The sequence below is a fragment of the Neltuma alba genome, unplaced genomic scaffold (assembly GCF_004799145.2).
Source record: "Neltuma alba isolate B1F8T4 unplaced genomic scaffold, ASM479914v2 tig00013285_pilon, whole genome shotgun sequence".
In the NCBI taxonomy this organism is placed as follows: domain Eukaryota; kingdom Viridiplantae; phylum Streptophyta; class Magnoliopsida; order Fabales; family Fabaceae; genus Neltuma; species Neltuma alba.
Genome location: NW_021637571.1, coordinates 11,807 through 28,339, shown reverse-complemented (window position 1 = coordinate 28,339; position 16,533 = coordinate 11,807). Strand labels below are relative to the sequence as shown.

The following is a 16,533-nucleotide window of genomic DNA, read 5'->3' as shown; positions in this document are numbered from 1 at the left end:
ACTACCAGTGCCTATCTTATAATATCCTAGTCAGCCACAAGGCCTTTTATCAGTTCCAGACATAATCCCTCCTCATTCTACGGAAGAAACTTGGTATTTGGGAAGAAAAAAGTACCAATCACAGTATTCATTCCTTTAAATGGCTGCAAAGTATGTACTTAATGCAAGATTTTTACTGCATTATGTCTTCGATAAATTTAAATTGACATACCACACGAACTGCACGTGAGCGTTGTTAAAAGGAGGAAGGAATGAGAAACAGCAATAGCAGCTGATTCCAGACGCTCATGATGGCAAAGATCAGTATTTGTGCCTCGTCTATCACCGGAATCTTCTGTTTCCTTCCTCTTAGTAATCTCAACTCTTGCTTTTTCCAGAAGCATAGCCAATATTGCTGCACAGTCAACATCTAGCAATGCTGGTGAGCATCCAGAATAATTTTGGCTAGTTGCGTAATTGACAATAAAAGACCACTGTTCTGAGAAATACTCATCATCCAGTAATGTCAACAACAAATCAAGACGAGCATCGGTTGAGCAATTATTTCCCTGCAGACACCAAGGAACAAAAATTTCCTTGAAGATTTCCATAAAGTCCCCAGCATCTAGTTTTTTGTCACCATCATGGAGAAGCTGACTTAAAGAATGCTCTCTGTTTCGAATGAAAATTTCTTGCACCATCTTCTGTGGTCCAAATATTGAAATAGCAACAGATAGAAGTCTCACAGCATCTGGCGAGTCCTGTTATGAAGAATACATCAGGTCAGGAAATATTAAAAAGATAATGCTGTTTCTTTGGAAGTAGACGAAGTCCAGATTTATAATTTATAGATTCAACAATATCAAAAGACTATGCACTTTACATATTAGATAAATATATATATGTCAAGCATAATCTGATGAAAATCTTCAACTTTTTAACCACAAAACTCCTTTACCTTTATTTCTTGAACATTTTATCATCAAATTCTGGGCCCAAGATTTGACTACCTATTATCTACTCTTTCTCATTGTGTGGGGTCCTTATTGGTATTTCTTTCCACAGATGCGAAAAAAAGAAAAGAAAAGAAAATGAAAACATTGATCAGTCAAAATATGACTTCACATTCTACATATTGGTTTCTCAAGGCCAAGATGGATAGGAGCACAATACTGGTTCTTTCGTAACTCCCACATTATTAAGATTTCATCTCGGTGTCTACCACCTTAAGTCCAAATTTAAAAAATCTTTGCAGTTCAGAAGACCTTACTGAAATGATTTAAAAACAAAATCAAGCTTAAATAGGTATGAAGCACTATTTGCAATCTTTGCTGTTCAGAAGACCTTACTACAAATATTCAAACCATTCATACATCATTAGTAAACTGAAAACAAGAGGAGACAAAATAACAAACCCCATTACATGCAAAGTAATAACTTACTGAAGCTTGTATGAATGAGAAGGACTTTGACAACATTGGTCCCACAAGAGAGACCAATGGCCACGTTTCACCTTTCAGCACTGCATGTTGCTCCAGCAATGACATGAATAAAATGAGTACTTCAGTGCGCTCTTTATTAGCTTCTTCCTGAAGTATTTTGATGCAATTCTCCTCAAATTCCACAATAACTGGGGATAAAAGATTGTGATCCAATGCATGAATTTCTACGAGAACTTCAATAATGCATTTCCCCAACTCTTGTAAATAAGGCATAGGACACTTTGCAGTCTGCATATTAACTGTTTTCTTGTTAAGACGAATATTGCTCTCTGTTGAATCTCCCACTTTTCCTGAAACTCTCTCATGACCTCTTGAATCAGAAGATATAAAAAAATCCTGCCATAAAAGCCTCATTAGGACATTCTCGACAAGAGTGACTCGGAACTGGCTCATAGAATCTGCTCCATCACAATATCTGACACAAACGGAAACTAATTAGTTGGGTTACAGAAAGGACAGAGGTTCTATTAATATTATCTGTTCAGGAGAAGGAGATAGAGACAATCCTTGAGTTATTTAATTTGGCAAGTAAAGACAACCACATTTAGTAAAAAGAATGTGTACCTTGAAACATTTTTCAATGACCAGACAAAACACTCTTTGAACGCCTGGAAAAATGCAAGTCTATCTGCAGACTGGGAAGTTCCCCTTCCTGCCCAAAGGTTCTTGAAAAAATCAAAAAAAATTTGTCCCCTCCTATGGATTTAAGAGGCATAGAGTGTAAGAATAAAACCAAAGCTGGATACGAGATCTGCTGAGAACCAAAGCATCCATTCCGTAGAAAATGCCAAAAAGGATTAAGTACATTTTTCTGAATGTTCAAGCAAGTCCAGCCATCTGGGAGTCTTTTAGAGAAAAGTAATATAGCATCCCACATTGAAGGATGACAAATTGGTTCCTTCTCATTGAAAGCACCAAGAATTGCACCAGCAAGAGTTTTCAGATTCCCGTTACTACAAGCCTGGGGCATATTCCTTATTATGCTCTTCAATACACTATAAGTAGCTGACCGGATAGCAGGGCTAGTGGACTTTAAAAAATCCAAAAAATATTTCTGATCTGTTAACAACTTTTCAGCAAAAGAAACTGCAGCTTCCCTTGCCTTTGAAGCATGTTTAGGTTCAGCAGATATGTTCTGAAGACCAGATCGTTCTTGCTGTAGAGAAATTAAAACATCAAAAAGTGCAGCCAATGCTAACAATGATGATGAGATCACCTACAAGAACAAAAGGGAGAAACTCTTATAGCCGTCCATATACTAAATTCCCATATGATTGGCGAAAATAAATGTATAAGGCCTCATGGAAAAAGTACAAATTTAGACTGTCTTGTGAGTAATTAATGCGACAATAAGAATTTCAGCTTAGGCTGAGAGAATTCAAAGCAAATATTTGTTCCTTGTTCTAGTGACAGTTTATTCCTTCCGTGGGCATCAGGATAATCTGTTACCCAACTGAAGGAGTCTACCATCATTATGAAATTCTTTCATGGAAATACTGACAATGCTTACCTACATGGATTATCCAAAGAGGGCTTCCATCCATCTTTATGACTTCATTTACCATGGGGAATATATTCATTAGTCAACTTATAAGGAGAAATGAAAAACAAAATTTTGGCACACAAATACATTGAAGGTGATTCTTAAATGTAAGGTAATATGTGCCGTTAATACTTAGTGTGAATAGAGTTAGCTGAAGTCTGTTATAAAATTCAGATAGTTAGTAGTTAGAGCGAATTTTGTTGTATTGTCAATTGTGTTGTATAAGATATTTTACCCACAGTCAAACAAAAATCACATCAGTGGCATGAAATCATTTCATCACAGTATACCTGCTGGTACATCTCTTCTAATTCATCCAATGCTGCAGCTTTGTCAGACAAATTTTGAGGTGTGAGCTTTAAATTTTCGTCCAGATACATCAAGATCTCTTTTGTACATAGAACCAAAGCATCTAATCTCTTTTCCTGTGCTGGAAAGGCTGCCTGTTAATTGCAAATCAACAATGGGGGTTAAAACATAAGTCATAAAGAGCACATGTAAGGCATAAAAAGTTATGCAAGTGCAACCATAGAAGCTTCTATCAGAGAATATACCTAGCTAGTCTAGGGTTTAAGGTTTAGGGTTTATCACTCACCAAAATTTCATTTTTCATTTTTTTTTTCATTCTGGTAACACATGGAAAAAGAAAAACAAAACAGGAAGAAACAGGCTCTGCCAAAAGCAGACACCCAAGCTTAGCCAATATCATCCTCTGTCCCACGAGACATGGCCGCATTAGACGAGTATAGAGCTTGAAAGCCCACAGAGCATCCTTAGCAATAAGATCTGCAACGTTATTGGCATTACAATCAATGGAGTTCACTCTGATTTCCCAGCTCCTGCCAAACATCCCTTTGGTCGCAAGAATTAACCTTTCCTCCAAATGATTAGCTATATCTTCATCAGTGATGAATTTACCTTCTTCACTTGAATCAGTTTTCAATCATCCTATCCCTAACTATCTTCAGGTTATGCAAACATCCCCACAGCCAGAAGTTTCATTCAACCACACCAGTACAATACTCGTGAAGAACTAGCAAACTATTACCTAGCCTAAGATGAGTAAATTATCTAGGTATAAATTATGGTGAAGATTCTCCTTTATGGTTCTCATTTTTATCGTAAAAGGAACTAGTTTACATAAACATGAAAAGGATGCTGAAAATCATTAAAATGATGGCAACCTGTGATTTCTTACACATGATATTACAGTAAACGCTCACAACAGCCGTTTTTTCAACAGACCCTCCACAAAAACCTTTGCGTGAGGATCCATAGAAAATCTCTCTCTCTCTCTCTCTCTCTCTTCCACGCATGCACTTTTGTAAAGGTCACACCTCAATTCCAAAGGCAAAAATTGACAATTGGAAACAATTGTTAGATCAAAACATACAGAAACCAACCTGAAAAGACCTTTTTGCAGCCTGAGAAACTTCAGGAACAGAATCAAATTGAGAAAACCACCAAGGTCCTATTAAGGTCTTCAGATGCAGAGCTAAGTCTCTCCTGAAAGGGGTTGAATCAACCATAAATATGCATACAGGGTTATAAGCATTGGGGGGGGGGGGGGAAAGTAGTAGAGAACTTTTAAATGTTCTTTCTATGTGACTTAAGTTTACTCCTAAAGGTTCTTAAGATATGCAAATAACAATCAATTAAATATTACACGCCAGAGAAGTTGGCAGGCAGATCAGAGCGGACTCGTTTGGCAAGAGACATGTCAAATTGAAGATTACAGCCATTAAGCAACTCCTTTTAATGGTTACTGTAGCATGAAAAGTCAGCACCACTTTACAAAACAATGCTCTCTGTTTCAGGCTCTCATCGATTTGAAGAGAGCAACTTGTATGTTGAATCAGACACATAAAAGTTTTCTCAAAAGTTTAAAAAATTATTATTTGAATATATTATATGATAAGGCTTGTGGCTAAGTTGCTAAGGCAGGGTCTATCTGCAAAACTTCTGCTTACGGTTTTAAATTTGACAAACAATTACAGAAAATTTTTTCCTAAACAGTGTCTTATTTGTTGAATTAACTTAAGTCATGCATTAAAAAAGGCATAAAACATGCATAAGTTGATCAGTGAAGTTGAAACCCAATAAGAGTAACAATGTTGGTCATGGCTTCATGAGTGGCTCGTCGAACCTCCCTGCTGTAGTCCAGCAACAACCTCTTATATTCAAATGCCTAAATAAGAAACAGCCAAACAGTCAAGTTGATCAAACTGACTGTCCAAGCTCAAGGAAACCAACAGTAAGGCATGGAGGCATCAGACTTTAGCTTAATCATACCCACTGGGGAACAATTGGGACAATGTCCTTTGCGGACTTTTGTTTGAGCAGCTCCGATAATGATGTCAATGCTTTAAGCTGTTAAGTCAAAAAACAATCAGAAAATAAAAACCGATGAGATGAGAGTAAATATTAAGAAACCTTGCAAGGAAAATTGTACAGATACTACTTAGCTTTCTTTCTTTCTTGGATTAGAAATGAAAATGAAGAACTTCTCACTCGGCAAAGAATGAATGATAAAGACAAATAAGGATAAGGCATCGCCTTCAAAAACCACAAAAGATTAAAAATAAAAACAAGCAAGAAAAAGTAAGAAAACCTTAATCCATAACATTACAAATTGTTGTGATTTGGAGTATTTGGTTGGAAAAGAGTCTAACGATTCAAAAGGTGCTTTGCTAAGATGAGTTGGACTGGCTCTTAAGCAAATGGAACATTTGAGAAATTTGGTTTCCATTTCTTTTAGATTATGACACGTTCTTAACTTTCCCACAGAGTTGGACACCCTACCTTAACTAAGAATCACTTCCGCTGAGAAAACAGATTATGACTGGATGTCACAAACTACTCCTCCAGTCCTTAATATAGGACCTAATTATTAAGTTGATTTTAGTTCTAAATATAAGACATATTTATCATATTTATCAATTTTTCCTAAATTACTCCTATGAATACTCTTTCAACTATAATTAACTAGAAGAGGGAGAATGGATATTAAGGAAGATGATTATGGTGTTTTAGAAAAAACATGTCATATTTCTTATAATTAAGTAACTTACCTAATTTCTTTACTCTAATCAAATTAATTAAATAGGACTTATATTAAGAACCGGAGGAGTATAACAAATTCCGTCATACGCATGATTTCCAATAACGAAGGTAATTGCACAGTTCAATTGGCCTACTAATAGAACTGGTATAGTGTAGTTACCTAAGTATACAGACCAGAGCTGGCTAGAAGCCTAGAATAAGCTAACTAATACATGCTGACATCGAGCACCAAATAAGTACCCAAAATGCCGCATTAAGCGTAGAGAATTTCTTCCCTGACAAATATTAGTGAAAGCCATGCATATACCTTCGTGGTGGGGTCCTTCCTGGCTAGTCTCTTCAAGTGCACCGCCATTTCACTATCTACGTCCTGCGCACCCCAGAATGAAAATACGACACTATATTATTACATCTATGATCCCAAAATAATTACAATCACGTAGTAGCTCAATTCAAGACGCTCAAGCTCAAAGATTCCGAAAAGCCATAGGATGAGAGAGGACATACGGCAACTGGCACTGAGTCATCGCTTGAGATAGAAGAATCGAGCCGCGAACTACCGACATACCCACCGAATCCCATAGTGGCACCGGAACCCGACGGCAAAAGCGACGCCGCAAGACTGCAGGAAGAAAAGCAACCAAGAACAATTAAAAAAGAAATATTGAAAGAGAAGCTGATGAGAGATGCTGTAGAAGCTCCAAAAACAAAACTTCGTAAAAATTAGCAAAACAATTCACCTGCTGCTTGAAGGTCGCGCCTTGCTTCTACCTCCTTCACCTTTCGGCCTCCCCATTATGCTACTTGTGACAAAAAGCACCTAACACTAAACACCAAGGGAGGCTTCGTCAAAAGAGGATTTGCCGACCAGTGATGGCTGGATAGTCTCTAATATATGCCGTGAGGCGGTAAACGGGCTGCCGCTGCTCGTCGCAGCCACGGCGATCTCGTAATCTGGTATGAGTTAATGCCAGGTCATGAAGAACTGCTTACCATGACGCGCTGCCACATCATGAAGAGAGGGGTACGATGGTCATTCAGACGTAATAGATGATTTGTTAGATTTATTTGGAAATAGAGAATTTTTTGCCACCTGAAATATAGAATTTATAAATTTAAAATGAAATAATATTTTTCTCTGCAACAAAATTTAGATTGAATTTTTTATTATTATATCTTTCTAACTAAAATTATACTCTTCCGGTCCTAAATATAGACCTTATATATACTAGTATAAAGGTCTTGTATAAAATCTTATAAAGGTCTTATATTTAAGATGGAAGAATATTTAATCTTGCTGTATTAATTCCTTTTGTTGTTTTTTATTTCTTTTTTTTTTTACATTATTTACCAAACTAAATAAGATAACTAACGTAATATGAAGTTACATCCGTTTTCAATCATGTCTGACCAAACTGAATCGCGTTTTCTATTAATCAAAAAAATACAACATCAGACGCCTGCATCTGTTATATAGATTTTTTGGTCAACTTTAATTGAGTCAACAAATAACAGTCAAACTAAACTTTTCTGTTAACCTGAGATATGGATCTACTATTTTAATTAGTTGGGATACTGAATATATCAAAAATACTTTACACTGGAAACACTTGAAAAATAGCTCGTGCGCACTTTAATCCAAAAAACAATTGTGTACCAAGAATTCACGGGTTCCCAAAACTGATACAAGTTGAGGGGGTGTTTGGATATTCTGAAAGTGCTTCTCAGAAGCATTTTTCATAAATCAAGATAAACTCCTCCACATATTTACCTCATAGACCGTGAATCACTTCTAAAACTATAGTTTGTTATTTCCATCCAAACACTCCCTGAATATGAAATTATTTGTCCACGTTTAGTTAGCCCCAGCCCAACAGTAACGCCACCATCATACTTGGAATGAGATCATAAGCTCAAGCCTGATGTTAATTTTAAGAATAAAAAATTATGAATATGAAGGAAAATGAAAACAAATAACTCAAGATTATAAGCTTCCCACGCATCATGGGGGGAAGCACATCCTATTTAATACTACCCTCCGATCCTAATTATAAAGTTTTGACTAATTTAAGGAGATTAAAGAAAGAAGTTAAATTAGTCATTTGTAATAAATATGTACATTTCCTAAATATCCTTGCTATTAAATGTATGGTTATAACTACTATTGTTAGAAGGACTATCTTGGAAAATGCATAAATATGAAAGACAAAATGGATTAGGATCTTATTTTATGATCAAAATAAAAGTTAAATAAAGTCTTTATATTAAGAACCGGAGGGGTACAATAACAACGTAGTTTGCTTTAGATGCGTATTTTATATTATTTTTTGGATTTATATTATATTTTTTATATACAGAAGGATTGGAATCCACCTCTACTCACATAGTCACACCCATATATTACTCTTATATTTAGGACTGGAGGAGACCAAGAGCTTCTAATTCTAACTCATATGGCACCTTACACTTTCTCTTACACAGGAGTAGGGGTAGAAATATGTCAGGCAGCTTGTTAGACTCTTAGAGACCCACAACCTAGTCTGCATTTGGCCTAATTGGTCTGGCTTATTTAAAATTAGAGGAGGCTCAGGTTTTTTTTTTTTTTTCAAATCTGTTTCTCTAATAAGTCAAGTCTAGCTCTTTAATAAGCCTATTAAACTTGTTAGGCGGACTGGAGCTATTATATTTGTTTTTTGCAATATTACTTTATTGATACAAAGATGATAAGATCAAAATGAAATTTACATCTGTTCTCGTCATTCTTTATGCTGTATGGGATTTTTAACCGGACAAGAAGGTTTTAAAAAAAAGGAACGGTGAGGCTAATGTTCTGTTTTGATTTTAATCTTAATCAGCTTTAAATGCTTTCATAGAAATATTGAGGAGTGCATGTTCAAGCCCCCACTGTCAACTTTTTTCTTGGTGACCATACAAAGTAATTTTCACATCGTCTTTATGCTTTCTTATGCCTCTGAGATGATAAAGATTAATGTCTCCTTGAAGGGTATATTTTGCGTATCTGTGTATGCATGTACAAATATAAATAGCAAGTTGGCAGGGCTTTTGGAGCCTTAAAAGTAGTTTATTTGTATTGTAAGCCCGATTGAAAAAATCATGGTATTTGTTTTGGTTAAAAAAAAGAGGAGCTTATGAAATTTAAGCTAACAAACGTACTTTATGGCTCAAGCTGAATTTTGTAGCTTATTAAAGAGCTTATTATGGCTTTTAACCGCCGTGATGTGTCAGGGGCCATATTCTCTCACTTTGTTTTTTTTTTTCACCTCAGCTCTCCCACGACTGCGTTGCTGTGAGAGGGTCTTTTTTTCTCCTTTATTGTTCTCCCACTTCTACCATTATCCCCTATCCCTATTCACTTGGTTTTTTTTTAAACCAAGCTTTCATCACCCATGACTCCTCTCAAATTAACATAAAAGCTCATTACTTTGCCACCCAAGGAGCTTTGTTTTTAAATATTTTTTTTTTTTTAAAATTTCAATTTTAAAATCACCCATTAAATTTCACTTCTTATATTAAATTAATTTAAATTCATTATATTATACAAATTTATTTTTTTATCATGTTTTATTATTTATTAAAACTCATACCTATTTTGGTCATTTTACAACCAAACTTACTTTTATTTAATTATAATCCAACAATTTTTTTACCATCTTACTTTTACAATAACTTTTCTGAACTCCAATCCAACACAATTAACTTATTCAATTTAGTTTTTTCCCAATTTTACTTATTCATAAGTTACTTTTTTAATCACTGATCCAAACGGACCCATATATAAATTACAAGATTTGGAAATTTTGGAACACTACACGCGCGCGCGCATGTATATCCGTTCACGTAATTCGCATAAACTAACCTAGCCAAAAAAAAACCAAAACAACGCATAAACTAAGCCAACATAGGCATAATCAAAATATTCAGCCATTTGTCTAGTTTTAGGTTGAACCCTGTATGAATGAAAATATTTTAATTTTTAGGTCTTTTTATTTGAAACCAAACGAAATATATTTGCTAAAGTGCTCAAAACATTGATTATTGCCGTAATTTGTTGATGGATTAGATTAGATTATATTTTATGTTTGTATTTTAGATATTTTGAATTGAGTTACTGTAATTTTGAATTAATTTATGTATTTAAATTTTTTAAAAATACAACTTTTTAACATGTTTTAGGCCAGTTAGAATTAAACTGAGCAAAACACATGTAATAAGTCATGAGCTAGGCTTAGACTAACAGACTTCAAGATAGGCCTAACATGTTTTCACCTTAGAGGAGGTTGTGAGTTACTTCTACACCCCAAGGGACCAAAATAAGGGCGGGTGTTGGTCCTCTTTCCTGTGGAGGAAGGGGCGTGTTAAATTAGCCACAAAAAAAAATCATTATATTGACTATGGTTGGTTAAGAAAAGCCAAATCCATTAACCATCAACCTTCTCTTGTTAATAAGTTTTTAGCTCCTCGCAATGCGAAGAGAGGGCAGATTATACGTCAGAACTTGCCCTTGTAGTTGAAGATAAACATCTTAGACTATGTTTGGATTACCGTTTAGCCTACAAACATATTTTGGAAAACATGAAACGTGAGTTGGAGAGTTATTTGAAGAAAATAATTGTTTGGGATAGCATTTGTTCCATCATCACTGCAGCTTCAAACTAACTTTTATTTACTGGAACTTTTTTTTGTTTTTGCCTTTAACCGCGTTGCAGTGAGTGGGACCCACCAATTTTTTTTACCTCTGTGTCCCTCATTGGCGATCTCTGTGTAGGTCAACACATTTATTTTTTTTTTTCCTTACCAACACTAAGCAACACATTTATATTATTTATTTTTTTTAATTATATATTTTTTAATTGTCTATTATACATATTTAATTAATTATCTACAATTGTTTTTCAAATTTTTCTCAGTAACAAATTCTTATTTTATAATTTCACAAATAAAATATTTTTATTTTATCATAATAATTTTAGATTTTTTTAACTATTATCACATCAAAAACATAAATATCAAACATTATTATTCAATAAATCTATACCTTTTTTAACTATTTTACAACTAAATTCACTTTTCTATTAATTATCCAAATAACTTTTAACTTTTCCAACTGATTTTTTTAAATACCTATCTAAACATAAATCGCATTATACTAACTGACTTTTTTTCTAACTTCAGTTACAAAAGTTAGTTAGAACAAAAGTCAGTTTTGCTACAGCCAATCCAAACACACCCTTAATCAGTGAAAAATCATATACAGTTACATGCCATCTTCAACAGAAATTATTTCTTCCATTCAAAAATATCACAACCAGAGCCGCAAATAGCATGATCATAGGACCCGGGAAAAATTGTCAGCCGAAATTTTTTCCTACTGACGAATAATTGGTTGAGCTTGTACATCAGGCTAGTCTGCATAAATTTGAAAGCACAGAAAAGAATCAGTCTATCAATATTGCAACGTGATGCACTTTCTGCATTGATACATGTTGGAATATAGATATTTTTGAACCTAGAGTCACAAGTCTGCTGAGTTTCAAAAGTTCCTTCTGTCATCCATGATCCAATTGTACACTACAATAAAACAGTTTTAAGTGTACTACCAGTTGCCTCAATTATATACAATGTAATAATAATTCTTCTGCATAAATGCATTAGGGGAAAAAAATTGGACAGAAAAGTATTTATATCAGAGAATCAACAATGTGTTGCTAAATTTAAGAAAAATATTCACGTGTTATGTTTCTAATAAACATGATATACGTAGACATAAAAAGTTCCATCTGGGTCTAAAAGTTTCTTGGGCTATATTATTAGTATACTAAGTTAATAATGATGATTGAGATGGAATATGCAAAAGAGGAATGGAAAACCGTGAGTCTAAACCAGAAACGAAGAGAAATTAAAAACCCTACGAAAAGGAAACGAAAATAGAACCAAAAGCTCAAAGCAAAAGGACTAAAGGTCAAATTCTAATGCCCTGTTTGGTCCAGTTGGAGGAGTTTTTGATGGAAGTGGAAATGGGAGTGAAAATAGAAGTGGAAGTGGAAGAAGAAGTGGGTTTAAAAATGTGTTTGGTATCACTATAAAAGTATAATATAATTTTTAATCAATATGTTAATTTAAATATGAAAGACCAAGCCTCCACCTAAAAAAAGACAGTCACCCATCAACCTCCACAAAAACTACCGGTGGCCATCATAGAAGCTACCCGCGGCGGCCACCCATCAACAATAACATCAATGAGCAAAATATCAAGATGCAGAACCACCCATTAACAGAGAAAGACAATGAATTGAACGAAAAAAATGGAGGTAGTAGAAATTACAGTGAAAGATATTAACAAAGGACACAAAGGAATTGAATTGAAAAATGGAGGTAGCAAAGGAGAATGGAGGCAGCAAAAATTGTAGATTGAAGAGGAAGAAGGAGAAACGACATAAAGATTGCATATCAAAGGAGAGACGCCGTCGATCGTTCGCAGCCCGCAAATCACTAGATCAAGAGAGAAGACGTTGTCCTTGTCGCAAAAATTGCAGATCAAAGAGAAAGGCGTCATCTGCCGTTTCGTGCACCATCGTCCACATGACGTCCTTCTCCGCTGCCTGCGCTAGCGTCCTCTCGTCGTCCTCCTCTGTGTGGAATCACGCTTGGGTGAACATTGTCAGCCTTGCCGTCAACTAAGATCTACAAGCTTCTCCATCGTTAGATCACTAGACCAAAGCTTGCGATGGATGTGGACCAGGAAAGAGGGAGGGAGTGATGGAGGAAGAAGAAGATGGGATGAGGGTGACGAAGCTTGGAGCGGCAGAGGTAGGTGGCTGATAGGAGGGGGTGGGGCTAACATGGTCAGAACTCCTCCATGGAACTGAACTGAGTTCTCCGGGAGCAAGGAAGTGCCAGTTCCCAAATTTGATGGAATTGGCACTCTTATGGAAGTGGCTTCAAGCATAATACACACCCCAATTTTGGGTTCCGGTTCCACTTCCACCTCCCACCCCTTCAGTTCCATGTCACCAAATGGGGCATAAATGAAATGACAGGCGAATGAGGAGGATTCATTGGAATGGAACAGTGCAGGACAATTTTCTTAATGGGAAAAGGAGATGATGCAGCAACCAGAGCATAAAATGAGAGGAGAAAAGACATACTACTCATTCATTGCATAGAAGAATTAAAGCTTTACAAATAGCATTTTCAGCTTCTACAAATCACAAACAGCTTTCCTAAATTAACTCCTTAAAACAAGGTTTGCCCATACTTTTGACAGTGGCGGTTAGCACTAAATATAACAAAACTAAGTACAAGCTAACGTTGTGACAGCAGCCATTAACAGGTTCCATTAATTTCAGCAAGCTTCATCATTTTTTCAACAGGATTCAATATGTTGATTGATCAAATACTATCAAGCATATCATAAAAAGTTGAGCAGCTCCCATGCACCTGAACCAAGCTAATGAGAGATGGAACAGCAGAACCCCATCTCTGAAATGTCAACACGTACATTAGTTATTAGCTTAATTTAAGTATACTATATCTACTTAAGAACTTTTTCCCCTTCCAATTCCAAACTATGAACGTATTGGTTTGGGCTTTACGTTGAAAACCATGGAAATCATGGTCTTGATAGTTTTGATAGTTTCCAATGTGAAAGCAAACACACACTATGTATACTAGTTGTATTACGCTGCATCCAGAATCATAACTTATACAACATTGGAACTAATTCAACGGGAAAGAAAGACACAGGGGGAGAGATATGAGAAAGCTAATTGAATCTTTTGCCGAGGTCTGATCGTCAAAGATAATCCAATAACACACAATAAAAAACACAAAGCGGTAGTGTTTAAAAGAACAATGGCAGAAAGCTTCTACTTCAATGGCAGTGAGTGAAGGGATGAGGTTCTACCTGTGCCAACAATGAATTGTCACGATAGATGCTACATGATCTCTGGAAAGGGAAGCCTCGAACTTTCAAATCACAGGTTGAGTCTTCTAATTTCTCACCGGTCAAAACCACCTCCAGCTCAACTCTAGTAAGCGTTTTCAAGGACCTCTGAACTCTGAACACCAAATCCTTCTCCTCGTTACTATCGCCCTTGTAGCATTTCCATAATCCATTCTACCAAAACAAATTGATTCAATAAACATCGATTACAAAAATGGAAGTTTCGCCAGACAGGCTCCTTGTGCTTCAAATGTCTGAAACCCAACAAAATTATGCATTGAGGAAAACCAAATTTCATTTAATTTACTCTCACCAAAACCATACAGAACGTCATTATTAAGTACGGTCCATTCTTGGCTTGAGCTAATTGCAGAAATCAATACGCGCATGACCAATACACCAACTCTTCACAAAAATTACGCATCAGGGGAGATCAAATTTCACTTAATTCACCCTAACAAAGATCACACAAAATGCATATCTAAGAATCTCACTTGCCTGCGCTAATTATCTGATTTCAAGAAATCAATGCGAACTGGACTATTTTTTCCCCCCCCTTTTCCTATCACGGACTAAGGAGGAAAAAAAAGAGTTTCCGGGGAGTTTTCGTTTTCCCGGCAAATTAGAAAAAGAAGTGAGAAGCTTACATGGTACCGGTAAATCGAAAGGAGGGATTCGCCGGAGGCATCAAGCAGTACTTTCTTATAGTTATTGGAAGGCAATGATTTAGGAGAGTGAGGGTTGATCCTGAAGACTAGATTATTGGATTGATCGAGAAAGGCGAGATGGCCACGTGTGACTCCGGGGTGTTTCTTCGACACAAACAGATCGATTGCAATTTCACCAACCACAGGGTACGCGTACTCCGAGGCCTCCGATTCCATAGCTTTGTGCTTCCAAGGTAACAAAATTACTAAATGAAGCTTCTTTTGGATAATTAAGGATCAAGGTGGCGCTATGTAATCACACGCAGCGCGTGAGTTTATTTGAAGAAAGAGGAGCAATGCAGACATTCCACAGCGTGTTGTTGACGAAACCGCCGGGAAGATGATCGAAGCTTAGGATAATCTCACACGAAAGTCTCTGCAAATAATTTTTTAGACATTTCTGGTGTATTTCATATTTTCACTGCTGCTGCCGCCCCCCCCCCCCAAAAAAAAAGAAAAAAAAAAAAAAAGGTTGTTTTGTATTTTTAATTTTAATGAATAATTTTTGAAGTGATATATTATTTTTGGTCCAATTTGGAGCACTTGCATGTTTAGAAAGGGTAATCTTGAGAGCAGCTACATACAAAGCTCTTCCAAGTTCTTCTCAAAAACAAGAAAATGAAATAAGATACATTGAAACAATGTTTATCTTCATTTATGTTTTGCAACAATAATTTATGTATTTTAGAATCCAAACTCTTCGTACCGCCAGATAGACCACGCCCCTTTCTTTGAAGCTGTCAGATTCTGATGTTGATTGTGGGTTCGTTTGTGCCCGTCTCTCGTGTTACCTGCTGCAGTTAGGCTTTGTTTGGTTGGGGTTTTTTTGAGGGGAGGGGAAGGGAGGGGAGGGGAAGGGGATGGGAGGATGTGTTTGGTTGGGAGGAGGGGAGGGGAGCTAAAAAAATTTGTCCTTTTGTGCTCCCCTCCCCTCCCCCTCCTCCCCTCCCAAATTGGGATTTTTTGGAGGGGGGAGAAATATTATGAGAATCTTGACAAATATGCCCATGTCATTTTTTGAATATTCCAGTGGTGTCCTCTTGATATTTTTTTGGCGCATTTCCTTTCGCGGTCGCTCAATTATATACACGCACAAATATAATATGCATATATATTAATTAATTATATATATTAATATATATTATAATTATAAAATGACACTATTAATATCATATATATTTTTTATTTTCTAATATGTGGAGGGTATTATTATATAGTTAAGGTCTTGTCTTTTTTTTTTCTCCCATTCATTTTTCTCATATATATATACTTTTATTTCATATTTTTTTATCACATATAAGTGAGGTAATTGGTTTTTTTGAAATTGATAAATTAGGAAATCATAATTTTGATATAAAATTATAATAAAAGAATAATCAGTCTAAATATAAAGATAGGGGCATATTTGTCAATTTATAATCTCCTCCCCTCCCCTCCCCTTGTGAACCAAACAAAAATCTCTCCCCTCCTCTCCCCTCCCCTCCAACCAAACAAAACCCATTATCTCCCCTCCCCTCCCCTCCTCTCCCCTCCCCTCAATTAACCTCCCCTCCCCTCCCCTCCATTGAACCAAACAAAGCCTTAGGATGAGGAGGGTTCCTTGCATTTACGATCATGGAGTACTTCAATTTATGCGTCAATTCCAATGTGGTTCGTCCAACGTTATCCGTTGTCCCTACTCTATTTATTGTTATACTACTATGACTCAATACTAACAGAGCCTTTGAAAAAAATAGAGGAGATAAAACAAAAAAAAACCTCGCGACTCATCATACA

General features: G+C 36.0%; 1 protein-coding gene and 1 pseudogene across 1 annotated transcript; both read right to left on the bottom strand.

Moving 5' to 3' along the window:
- Positions 1-211: 211 nt before the first annotated feature.
- On the bottom strand, positions 212-6,963 carry LOC114736026 (E3 ubiquitin-protein ligase listerin-like; the record flags this gene model as incomplete). The annotated part of the gene is given in 11 exon segments (XM_028923813.1): positions 212-740; positions 1,422-1,896; positions 2,046-2,160; positions 2,163-2,697; positions 3,315-3,467; positions 4,428-4,530; positions 5,121-5,212; positions 5,317-5,394; positions 6,395-6,457; positions 6,595-6,709; positions 6,828-6,963. Coding segments are annotated over 11 exon segments (2,314 nt in total), but the record flags the coding sequence as incomplete, so codon positions are not given.
- A 4,412-nt stretch (positions 6,964-11,375) lies between these two features.
- Positions 11,376-15,101, bottom strand: LOC114736027 (protein LURP-one-related 7-like; annotated as a pseudogene).
- Between the last annotated feature and the right edge of the window lie 1,432 nt (positions 15,102-16,533).